The sequence below is a fragment of the Pristis pectinata genome, chromosome 31 (assembly GCF_009764475.1).
Source record: "Pristis pectinata isolate sPriPec2 chromosome 31, sPriPec2.1.pri, whole genome shotgun sequence".
NCBI lineage: Eukaryota > Metazoa > Chordata > Chondrichthyes > Rhinopristiformes > Pristidae > Pristis > Pristis pectinata.
In genome coordinates, this window is record NC_067435.1 from 759,340 (window position 1) to 772,085 (window position 12,746).

Genomic DNA, 12,746 nt, shown 5'->3' on the forward strand with positions numbered 1-12,746 from the left:
TTGTCCCAGATATCGATGAATGTGAAGATCGTCAGTTATGTGGAGCAAACACAATGTGTCAAAACACAGTAGGAAGTTACTACTGTTCCAGCATGCATGGATTCCAGTCTTATCTCAATGCTTCCCATCGGGCAGGCTATCAAGGTAAGGCTCAAGGACATGGATGGTCATTGACGGGGATCATTGCATTTTATCGCTGTTCTCAGGTCACAGGTTGGCCAAACACCAAGCTCCCCTCCTCAGTCACCCCCTCTTCCCACAGCCAACAGTCTTTCAAAATCCATGCTGGGGGTCACCAACCCTTTCCTGGGCTCTTGCTCTATACTAATGGACTTGGATGAGCTGCCTTCAGTATTAGCTCAGGAGATAGCAAGTGGTTAGGCTGAAATGGACCAGGAACCTCAACAGCCATTCTATTTCATCAGACCCCCCCCCCCCCCAGCACCTCAACAATGGGATCTCTATCCTCTCGGCTTTTCATAAGGTCCCTCAATGTCTCAAAACAACATCAACCACCCATGCACTTGAGGACTTTGCAAACTCTCCAATACCACAGTTTTAGGAACCTCACTCACAGTTTCCTGGGCTTGCTGCTCTCTATCTCTGTGACCTCCCCCTAGCTCAAACCTTGCCCCACCCCTCAGCGCACAGACTCTGGGCAACTTCCTTCCATCACCAACATAGCTGCCATGCCTTCGACCACCGACACTGTGGAACTGTCTCCCGAATCCCACTGCCTCTCGTCCTCCTTCCAGAACTTCCTTACACCCTGCCTGTGACCGAGCCTTTGGATAGCGGCTCATTTATTGGTCTGCTTTCACTGACGTGGAATACATTCGGGCATTTTATGGGATGCAGTTGTCTTGTAGATGGGATTCGTTTTGATACATCTGAAGGAGTAGAGAATGTTCTTCAATTTGAGAATGGTGTGAGCTGGAACTCGCTTCTGCACGGAATGGTTGGGACAAGGAACAGAGGGAATTTCAGGACATGGTGGGTTGGTTTTGGTGAGTCCGAGGCTGGCTAATCAGGACAAAGTTTGCTTTGAACTACCTGTAGACTCTGCCTTGTATTGCTGGGTTAACAGCTGGGAGTGTGCTGTTGTGGGATTTACACCAGAACCTCGTGGTCCCACTGCAAAGTTTCACCTGACAGGTGGTTGAAGGAGATCTCCGCAAGTCCCCAGGTCAATGCTGAGAAGCTTCACCAATGACTTGAGGGCTGCTACAAGAGGGGGAGACAGACAAACACATGAACGGAAGATGTTCACATGTTGGGTGATGAAGTGGGGGAGGTCACTCTCACCAGCACAGAACCGTACGACCCATTTCTCTGCCATTAAACACTCAGTAACACTGCCCGTGTACATCGGGTACTGATGAGTGTAGGGACCACAATGCAGGAACTGAATGATGTGGGACAAACAGATGCTGCTCCAGCACACAGGGCAGTTACTCCTGCCCCAGTAACCAGGGGTTTGAGCTGTGGGAAGAGACTCATCCCACTCGGGTGTCAAACCCACACCATCATCAACAAGGCCAGCAGTTCCACACCATCCCCCATCCAAACATTTGCCTGGGTCCCTCCACATTAACCCATCTCCCCCACCCCTCCTCATCCCCAAGCCTAGGGCTCAGTGTCACAGGGAAGGGAGATGGAGGAAGATAAACTGTTCTCTCTACGTTCGAGCAGGTGAAGAAAAGATACGGTTGAAATGCTCAAAATACTGAAGGGTTTCAGACAGAGTCGGAGAAACATCTTCCACTGTGACCGGGGACTCAGAGTGAAGGGACAGGTGGAGATGTGGAGAGTTACAGAACCAGAACCAACAGCAGCTTTCTAAACTTGTGAAGGGAGAAGTGTCAAGGATATGGGGACAAGCTGACAATGGTTGGGGATAGGGCTAATGGATTGCTTTCAGAGGGCTGTCACACACACAGTGGGTCAAATGGCCTCCTTCTTCACTGTATTCTAACATTCACTCCCTTCTCCTACAACTCATACAATCTAAAGCTATCAGCTTATTAACATTAACTTATTCTCCTCCTTTTTGTAACCTTGGTATTACACTGGATTTCTCAGTAACTAATCATCCCATTAATAATGACCCAGTGTATGATTTAAACATCAGAGACCAGAACCATTTCCTTTGTGTAAATACAGGGTGTTCCTGCTGTTGCCGTGACTCACTCAGCTGTTGGTGTCTAAAGGCCACCGTTACCTAAAACCTCACGTGTCCCAGTGTGGCCGAGTGGTCACTAAACCAGTTGTGTAAATCCTGAACTGGGCTGTGGCTTTTTCCTTTACAATTCCACAGAGGTTGCCAGTGGTGGACACACACGGCTCAGGGAACGCGCGGCGCTTGACAGACAGGACTCCACTGAGGCTGATCACGGAAACACCACAGCACCTGATCATGGAAGCATGAATATGCCTGATAACAGGAGCACACCTGAGCCAGGTAGTGGGAGCTCACCTGAGCTTGCGAGTGAGAACACATTCAACCTGATCACGGAAAGCACGCCCAAGCCTTATAATGGAAATACACCTGAGCCAGGTAATAGGAGCTCACCTGATCCTGATAACAGGAGCACACCTGAGCCTGATGCTGGAACCAGGAGCGCACCCAAGCCTGGAACCAAGATCACACCCAAGCCTGGAACCAAGATCACACCTGAGCCTGAGACCAGGAACACACCTGAGCCTGATGCTGATAATGGGAGCACACTTGAGCCTGGAACCAGGAGCACACTTGAGCCTGATGCTGATAATGGGAGCACACCTGAACCTCCACCTGAGCCTGGTAATAGAAACCTAAATGAGAAGATCATACCATTCCACTCTCCATCTGTGTGACCTCTGCACCATCAGCCTCATTTAATTCTCAGTGACAGTAAGGAAGTGAGGACACACACATTTTCTGATCATCTCTCGGCTCTCGTTACTCATTCTGTACAACTTTAATCTGTTCTGGAATTTGAATTAATCAGCACCCCCCCCCCCAATCTTCTGCTCCAAGAAAATCAAACCCAACCTCTCCAGTCTCCCCCATAACTAAAATGCTCCATCGCAGGCATTGTCCTGTGAACCTCCTCTGCACCTTCTCCAGCACAGTCACATCCTTCCTACGGCGTGGTGACCAGAACTGTACACAGATCTCCAGCTCACCAGCTGGTCACAGGTTCCAACCGAAGCAATAACCCTCCTCCATCCCCCTCCCCCTCCCCTCCATCAACCCTCCTCCATCCCCCTCCCCTCCATCAACCCTCCTCTACCTCGCCCTCCCCTCCAACAACCCTCCTCCCTCCCCTCCCCCTCCATCAACCCTCCTCCCTCCCCCTCCCCCTCCCAGCACGAAGCCATTTCCAGATGCCATCTGGACCAGTCTCCCAAGGATACTTCCACCAAACCACATCTGTGCTGTAATCCTGAGGAGCAACTCCTTCACCCAGAGGGTGGTCAGTATATGGAACGAGCTGCCAGAGGAAGTGGTTGAGGGAGGTACAATAACATTTAAATGTACTTGGACAGGTCCATGGATGGGAAAGGTTTGGAGGGATATGGGCCAAACGTGGTCAAGTGAGACTGGCTTGGATGGAACCTTAGTCAGCATGGACCAGTTGGGCCAAAGGGGCTGTTTCCATGCTGTATCACTCTGTGACTCGATCTCATTGAAGGGACTGGAGCCACAAATGGGTCCTATCTCCTTTCCTGAGGCGAAAGAACCAAAGAAAGGTTTATAACAATCGGTAGTTTCACGCTCCCCGTTAGCAAGGTTAGCTTTATAAAATAATTCCCTTAAACTCCCTGGTGCTGGGACTAAGCTCCTGTCTCTCGGCCAGTGATCCACAACACCTGAGGAATGACGTCTACCCTGCACTAACAGCCTCACCTCAGGGTGCTTCAGATTCCACAGGCAGGAGGACATGTCCTTCGGTGAAGTAAACGTTCCTTGTGCTGTTGTTTCAGAATCCAGCTCCTCTTCCACTCCACCCACTGACGTTAGGAGCCACAGCGACCCTGCTGGACAGGGGGATCTCGGTCTGACGTCAACCCTGGAACAGGTGAGCTTGTCAGGAAGACACTCCTGGTATGGTATGGTGGCACTCCCTTCACCAATGGGAGGTTAGTTGCCGCTCACTCCTGAAGCCGCTGGTTCCCTAGCTGATGATTCCTCAGTTGTGGACGTGCCCAGTAAATGTCACGGCCACTAACACTGGAACCCCACCCTGTCACTCTCCTGACTGGCACAGCAGGTCCCAACCGCAGGTCCCAACCCTTCTCATCTGTTTTTGGGGTTACTTCCCAGCCCTTTCATCCCAACCTGGCTAAGGTCATGGAATTCCTGTGTCCAACGCTATTTGCCACTGTTACCTCCAACAACTTTATCTCTGCCCAGTAGTGGACCTTGAATCGTATGTTGCACAGATGTTTCATGTCCGTTGGAGGCCGTGCCAGGGCTAAACTGAACAAGCAAATAATGAGCAGTGGGTCAGAGCAGAGGACACCACGCTGCTGGGTTCAAGAACAGCTACTTCCCTTCAACCATTCGGTTCTTGAACCAACCGGCACAACCCTGATCACTGCCTCAGTGCAGCAACACTGGGACAACTTTGATCACTTTGCACTAAGATGGAATTTGGTTCTTTCTTGTAACAATTGTATATGATTTATGTCTAATTTACGTTTTCCTTGTGAATGCTGCTTATCTGATGCTCTGTGCCTGTGATGCTGCTGCAGGTAAGTTTTTCATTGCACCTGTGCACACACGGACATGTGCATCTGATAATAAATTCGACTTTGACTCTGACTCTGACACCCACTGGTGAGCTGCTTGTCGGCACAGCTTGTGACTGACCACAGAAGGAGCTCACGAGCAGTAACAACTTGGTACATTTAAACCTCTCTCTCTCTCTCTCTCTGTCCTCAGCCAGCTTCTCCTGGGGGGCAGTTTTGTTCCATGGCAACTAACGAGAGTCGGATCTTTGATAAGTTGTGCCATAATGCCGACAACGGATTACAGTTAGAGGTGAGCAGTGACCTAGCAACTCTGAACGCTAGAATTCGGCATTAGCCACAGTGAACTGATGCCCATGATGGAAGCCGATTTGTTTTGGGAGTCTGGGGATTGAGTTCACAGAAGGAGGCCCTTCAGCCCCTTGTTTCCGTGCCAGCCCACTGGAAGGTCTTGCAACTGGTGCCACCGTGCAGCCCTTTCCCCAGGGCCACCCAATCTGCTTCCACCATCTTTGATTCCACACCAAACATTCCCCTCTCCTCACTTTGTTCCTTTTCCCAACTACCTGAGATCCGCGTCCTCACTCACCGAGACATCTGCCACTGGAAACAATTCTGCTTAAACCCCTTGTGAGGTTGACCACCCACCTCCCACCTCCCCTCAACATCCCTTCTCCAGGGAGAACAACCCCAGCTTCTCCAATCTCTCACCCCTGCTGTTATCACCCAGATATTTTGTAACTCCACACCGTCTCCAAGTCAGTAAATGTTTAAGAAAAGTATTCCCATCTCTTCCACCTACCCCACCACCAATACCCCCACCAGCCGGGGCTTCCTGCTGAGCTCTTGCTGAGGCCCAGGCATACAACTCTTGATGAATCTGACGCCTCACCACAGGGGAACCCCTCAGCCCAGAGATCCACAAACTCCATCAACTGTTGTGCCACAGTGGAGCCACTTCCATTCAGCATGGGGGGGTTTGCCACTGTTCCTCCTGGGTTATGTCAAAGCATCACCTGACAGACACCCCAAGTTAACTCTGGGGTGCTTGAACCAAAACGTGATCGGCCGTTTCCTTTTGAGAATGAGATACTATTGGGCGAGAATGTCTGAAACTGTCTCCCTGCATGGGGTGCTGAAGTTCTCTGTAGCATGAAGCAGAGTTTGAAATCTTTTGAACGGGAACATGGATGTTGACTTGAGGAAAGGCAACACTGACAATGTTGGTCGCTTGGAGACAGACCTGTTTGTGTTGTGACCTTCTCCAAGCTTCAGATGGTGCATTTTCCAGTTGGTCTCAACCCGGGGAAAGGAATCCTGGCGGATTCTCCCCTCCCTGATCCCGGGGAGAGAGGGAGGCCATTGTGGAACTGAGGTCTGAGAGCAGGCAGGAGATCGGGCGATGATCTGCCGCAGCTGGATTGTTAATGGGGTTCCAACCCTTGTGAAGCAGGAATGGTGGAGGTGATGTGTTCCCCCCACCATGGGCAGTGGACCTGCCGCCATGGGGTTGGGACAGAGACAAACAGTGGCCAAGGTGCCGGGAGAATTCCACTTCCCCCCCCCCCCAAACCGTGGCCAGGACTCTCACCTCCAACTGAAGCCACTTCTCTTGTGCAGGATGTCATCCTCTACACAACAGAGCTGCTGATGGAGGACGTCCCGCTGGTGGGAATGAGGCAGGACGAGCGGATAAACTCAGCCTCCAGTCTCCTGACGGCAGTGGAAAGGGCAGCCATCACACTGGGACTGAGCTCAGCCAAGGACAAAGTGAAGAACATCACCCACCAGGAAATAGGTAAAGACACAGCACTGGTCCCCAGCACCAAGGCAGAGGGTGACCAGGGGAGGGGGTGACCAGGGGAGAGGGTGACCAGGGAAGAGGGTGCCCCAGCACAGCGCTGGTCCCCAGCACCAGGGGAGAGGGCGACCAGGGAGGGGGTGACCGAGCACAGAGCTGGTTCCCAGCACCAGAGGAGAGCGTGACCGAGAAAACCAGGCTGCTGAAGGTCAAGCTTCCTGGCAGCAGAGTCGTCAGTCGGTTTCAGGGAGAGCTGGGTCAATTTTTCTAAAGATAAAAGTTGTGGGGCTCTGGAGATGGGGTGGGGGGAGGGGTGGGAGAGGACAACTGAAGGGCTTGTTCAAAGAGCTGGCACATGGTTGATGGGCTGAATGGCCTCCCTGTGCGTAAAATTCTAGGAAGAGAAGTGAGTGACAAACAGAGACCATTTGGGAGAGGCAGCGCCCTGTCCACTGTGTCTGACTGATCCCCTCGGGTGAGGCACTGAGAGTCAGTGTACAGGGGACTGGAAGTCAGTGTACAGGGGTTAGGGGTTCAGTGTACAGGGTTAGGGGTCAGTGCACAGGGGACCAGGGGTCAATGTACAGGGGTTAAGGGTCAGTGTACTGGGATTGGGGGTTCAGTGTACAGGGGACTGGGGGTTAGTGTACATAGGTTAGGGGTCAGTGCACAGGGGTTAGGGGTCAGTGCACAGGGGACTAGGGGTCAGTGTACAGAGTTTGGGGGTCAGTGTACAGGGGACTGAAGGTCAGTGTACAGGGGACTGTGGGGTCAGTGTACAGGGCTGGGAATGGAGCTGTACAGTGACACAGTGTGGAGGAGAGAGATGGGAATAAGGCTCAGCCCTGATCCCACCTGGACGGGAGCTGGGGTTTTTGGGAGTCACTTCATTCCTGGCATGGTTTGGTATCATTCTGCTTCTAAATGGTGGAAGGTTCTCTAAGACCAGGTGTAGCTGCTGCTAGGATGTGGGACAGATTGTCCTGGGGACAGGAGAATTTCTCATCATTGGCTTTACCCTTAGACCTGCAGGTCATTCGTGTGGACAGCAAGCCCACAGCTAACAGTGTACGACTGCAAGCCAAGGAGAACGCCCTGGATGTTTCATGGAGAACTGACACTAACACCTCTGGGAAAGGTACTGTTCCCTTCTGGACTCTCTCCTCCCTCTCCACAAGGCCCTGCCTCCGTATTTGTCCCCAACAGCCCATCCTGCCCCTTCTGAGTCTGGGTGGAGAAATCCATGTGCTCTGGCAGCAGGTCACAGCTTCACCTCCTCACACGTTTACCTGCAGCACCGCTGCTACCAGCCAGGTACGAGCAGGCTGGGCCACCCTGCACTGACGGTATGTAGGACCCACCCCCGTCACCGGTTAGTTTACCGGCTCTTTTTCATTGCTGATGTCAAGGTCACTTTATCCAGGTAACTTTGTTTACTCAATGACATTTTGTGTCCCAGAGACTCAGCGTTCTACTGGTGAATTCAACCCTCTGAGTTCCTCCTCACACAGGATAACGTGGACCATGTCTCAGACAATTTATCTCCAGAGGTTCACCGTGAAGGCAGAGGAGATTAAACCCAGAGGGGACCGGCGTAAAACTAATCCAACAGCTCTGCTCTCCAGTTCAGAAATGTCCTTCTTTGGGAACAAACTTTGCTGCAAGACCAGGACTTGTGCACTTACTGCCCACCCTACTGCCCCTGAGAAAGTGGGACTGAGCCACCTCCTTGAACCGCTGCGGTCCATGCGGGGAAGGTGCTCCCTCGCTGCTGGAGGGGACGGAGCTCCAGGGTTTAGATGATGTAAGACTGCTGATATATTTTCATGGCAGGATGGTGTGTGACATGGAGGGGAACCTGCAGGTGGTGGTGCGCCCACGTGTCTCAGAGGAGTGGGTGGGAGGATATAGATGCCTCGGTGAGCTCTTGGCACCGGTGACGGAGCCAGTGACTGGTTACAGTGGGGATGGGATCGGGTGTGTGACAGGTGCTGTGTAGAGCCCACGCGAGTTACCACCGTGCCCTGTCCAATGGCGAGTCCTTCCTCGACCTGCTGCACCTCCAGTGGTTTCTGATCGGTATCTCCTCCTGCTCCCAGGTTTTGCCGTCTTTGCTTTCATCGTGTACAACAACCTGGATCCGATCCTGCAGGGAGCACGCCACAAAGACCAGGAAAGTGGAGATCTTTACGAAGACATTCAACTCTACTCTAAAGTGGTTTCAGCTGCTCTGGAATTGTCACCCAAAACCAGCTTTTCCGTGGCTGTGAACTTTGTCTTAAAGCACAAAGAGGTTTGTGAGATCAGCGTGATTCGTTCAGTACAGCAGGAGGAACTGAGGTGTTGAACGTAATGAAATGCTCAGGACGGTTATCCCGGTCCGAGGCCCATGTGAGGGTTTAGGACAAGTGATGGAGATCTTGGCCAAAGCTGCAAGTTTTAAAGTGCAAAGTGAAAAGGGGATTATTGGATCGGGTTAAACCGAGAAACAGAGGAGACGCGGGTGGAGGGATCCAAATGCAAGGATAAAAGATTTAAACTCGTCTGTTGCCCGACCAGGTACAAAGCTGTATCGGTGAGCACACCGTGTGTGGGTGTGAGGTGGGAGACAGGTGCCAGGATTAGGGTCAGTCTAGAGGGTGGCAGGTGAGAGGGCTGACGTTGGGAATGGGTGGGGTGAGACTGGACCATTAAGACCAGTTTGTTCACTGAACCCATGGTTATGAAGGTTGAAGGACTGTGATTCCCACTGCCAGGTTCTTTACAGCAGGTCACAGAGGGGCTGAGGACAAACGCTCTTGAACCTTCCTCTCGAGCCCAACTTCAGGAGCTCCACAGGCCCAGAGTTAGCACAATGGCACCTACCTTCACATGGTGTGATTCCAAGGATATCTGAGGGATGCATGGAGAGGGTGAAATGGGTGCTATTGACATGTCAAAGCAGGGAATTACTGGGCAAATAACTCTTCCCTGTTTGCTTGTCCTACAGTGTGTTTGACCCACTGACCCCACTCAGTCTAAGGCATTCCTGCATAAGTCAAAAGCCTGTGGATTAAACCCATCCAATGAGTTAACTACATATTCCTCAACTACAGGGTCAGAAGCTGGGGCATGAAGCTGATGTCCCACTTTCTAGCTCCAAGGGGCCAGGACATAGAACTCCCCCTCACTGGACCAATGTGAGGGAGTGCAGGGAAACTCTCCCTGGTGCCTTGGCCAATGCTGGTCCCATAACTGACATCACAAAGCCAGATCGTTAACTGGCAGCACCTTGTTCTAGCCTGTTCCTTTTGGTTACTTTGCCGATCACCTTCATTCTGTGAACTCTGGCTCTTGATCCCTCCACCAATGCCAGCAGTTGCTCTCTGCTAAACCTCATGATTTTCAGTCCCTCCATCAGATCCCCTCATAGCCTCCACCGTTCGAACCCAGATTCTCCAGTCCATACACGGGACCAAAGCTCCTCATCAGTGGAATCATTCTGGGAAATCTCTTCTGCACCTCTCCACACCTTCCCTCAGGTGCAGCACCCAGACAGGACACCAAGCTCCCGTTATGACTATTAATTAATTGAATTTTAATTAACTGCATTTCGCACCCTGGCCAATGGGAATGAAGCTCACATCTCTGGACATAGAATGGTAACGGAAGCACGATCACCAACAGCAGAGCCATGGCCTGTGTCTCCACGGGAAACACCCAAGTGTTTAAAGGGCAACCTGGCAATTTGTAGGTTGTTGTTGTGTGGTGGGACCTGCAAGCTCCAATCAATAAGTAATGTTCTGTGGTTGTCTGTGGTCTAAATATCGTCCAGGAAAGTGGGAGGCTTTGCCCGATCTTCTTCAAACATGCCGCAGTATGGGATTTTAAATTCAATTAAATCAATCAGAAATAGAAGGTGTGTCCGTCGGAGGAGATAACCGGAGTATTGTGTCCAGTTCTGGGGTACACGCTGTAGGAAAGAGGCTTCAGGGTGCAGAAGAAAGTTAATGAAATAGTTCCAGGGATGTTTATCTGAGAGGGCGGATCGGGCCTCAGTCTTACCCGCCAACAGGGAGCGAGCCTTCCTCCGTGCAGGAATCTGGACGGGGTTCTAACATAACCTGTGGATCGAGGGCACTGCCGGCGGCCTTGTGTAAGTGCGGGGCTTTTGAAACATACAAGCCGCTGTCTGACTGCACCATGAAACTGTTGCTCCGCTGTCCTATTCCACCACAAGACACCACCCAAGCTGGGAGGAGATCTGACGCTGTCACGTCATGTTCCGCAGGTTGCGGCCGCTGGTGGGAGACTGTCCTGTGTGTACTGGAGTCACACGCCCACCGGGAGTTACTGGTCCACGAGTGGCTGTAGGCTGGTGCATTCCAATAGCAGCCACACCAGGTGCCAGTGTCACCACCTGTCCAGCTTTGCCATTCTGATGGCTTTCAACAAGAAGGTAGGTGTTTGTCCTTCATCCCCCAGAGCTTGAACCACGCGCGAGAACTGAGAACCAAAAGCAAGGAAGGAGTCAAAGTAACGGCCAGAGGTGCCAGGAGACACCGGGGGTTGGTGGGGGATGCACTGAGTGCTAACACAGGGTGGTTGTGTGTGGTCGGACAAGCGATGGGCGAGAGGTCATGTGCACTGCTAGCTGAGGGACAATCCACGAGGGTGGTGCAGGCAAGGTGGGTCTGACAAGCCTGGGTCAACTCTTTGGGGAGGTCAGCAGCCTCTGCGAAGACCCTGTCCCCTGTGCCACGTTCGCCCTCAAACACAGACTGAAGCAATCCCACCGGGTGGTTTCAAGCTGAGCTCGGGTACTTCCCAGTGTCCGGGTTTTATTTCTACAGAAATGCTAACAAAATATTGCCTGGGCGTTTGCCTTGTTGCTGAATGTGGGATATTGCCGTGTAGAAAGTGGTGGCAGTGTCTCCCCACCTAATCAACAGTGAGCACACTTCCGACAATAGTCCTTTCTCTGGGAGGCCCGCTGAGGGTGCGAGAGGCGCCCTTGTAGGGATGCTGTCTCGGGGAGTTCTGGGGGAGACAGGGGACCCACAGCCCTCTCCCCCCTCACACCTTACCTGAGATTCACGCGTCCTCCTGATCCTCAGCCAAAGGTGTTCCATTTCCCGGCAGGTAAATCACGCACTGAACCATCAGCAACCCTAATCCATGACTTCCTTCCACAGCTGCAGGGCTACTCCCAGGACGCCCTCTCCACCATTACCTTCATCGGGATCCCCATCTCTCTGCTCTGTCTCCTCGTGGCCCTCAGCACCTTCACCTTCTGCTCGCAGGCCAGGAACTCGGTGAGCGCCACCCACACTCAGCTGTGTCTGAGCCTCTTCCTGGCCGAGTTGCTCTTCCTGGTCGGGATCAACAGGACGGAGAACCGGGTGAGCTGCTGGGGTCGGTTTCAATGCCACCGTGTGTCCAATGTGTGTCGGCGCGGGTCAGCGTGTATGCAAAGTCTGCCTAACTAACTGGATGGTGGGACTGACCCAGGGCCCTCTGCTCTGCCTTCTTTATTACAATTTAATCAGATTATCCAACTTGTAATCAGGGAGAAGGTGCAAACTCCACACAGACAGCGCCAGAGGTCGGGATCGAACCCGAGTCGCTGGAGCCGTAAAACAGCGGCTCTACCCGCTGCGCCACTGACTCCAATCCAAGATACTAATCAACAAGAGGGTGGGATTTCAGAAGTCTCCCCCACAGCGCCTTGGATGCCGCAGGCGAGTTGGAACCTTGACTTACTGTCGGGTGAGGCAGGTGAAGGCACAGGGAACGGGCCAGCCACACACTGATGCGACGGTGGGACTGACCCAAGGGACGTCCTCCGTCCCACCTACTTTGTGACCCTCCCGTGTTTGTGTTCGTTTTGCAGGCCATGTGTGGGATTGTAGCGGGGTGCTTACATTACTTGTTCCTGGTGGCTTTCACTTGGATGAGTTTGGAGTCAACTCAGCTGTACCTGATGGTCAGGAACCTGAGGAAGATGAGGGTGCCCAATTCCAGTCAACTGGGGAAGCTCATCTACCCGCTGGGATACGGGAGCCCTGCGCTGATCGTGGCCATCTCCGCAGTGATAAACCCCAATGGATACGGATCGGAGCGAAAGTAAATGTGGTGGTGATTTACCCTTCTCTACCTCTGATAATTACTCCCAGCGGGTCCGTGCCACAAACTCTGACTCCCCATCGCCCTCCCTCAAATGGCGGGG

General features: G+C 52.5%; 1 protein-coding gene across 5 annotated transcripts in view; it reads left to right on the top strand.

The window, feature by feature from the left end:
• Window positions 1-12,746, top strand: part of LOC127584948 (adhesion G protein-coupled receptor E3-like) — a 31,079-nt gene that overhangs the window by 8,095 nt on the left and 10,238 nt on the right. For 4 of the 5 annotated variants that reach the window (XR_007958448.1, XM_052041987.1, XM_052041986.1 and 1 more), the window contains exons 3-12: window positions 10-144; window positions 2,318-2,803; window positions 3,970-4,064; window positions 4,931-5,029; window positions 6,358-6,535; window positions 7,563-7,676; window positions 8,638-8,831; window positions 10,809-10,976; window positions 11,713-11,919; window positions 12,411-12,643. Coding sequence is in view for 4 of the 5 variants with exons in the window: in XM_052041987.1 (XP_051897947.1) it covers window positions 10-144; window positions 2,318-2,803; window positions 3,970-4,064; window positions 4,931-5,029; window positions 6,358-6,535; window positions 7,563-7,676; window positions 8,638-8,831; window positions 10,809-10,976; window positions 11,713-11,919; window positions 12,411-12,643 (1,909 nt within the window). In the remaining variant the exon portion in view is untranslated. The remainder of the gene's footprint in view (window positions 1-9; window positions 145-2,317; window positions 2,804-3,969; window positions 4,065-4,930; window positions 5,030-6,357; window positions 6,536-7,562; window positions 7,677-8,637; window positions 8,832-10,808; window positions 10,977-11,712; window positions 11,920-12,410; window positions 12,644-12,746) is intronic. The other variant, XM_052041989.1, reaches the window with a different exon arrangement.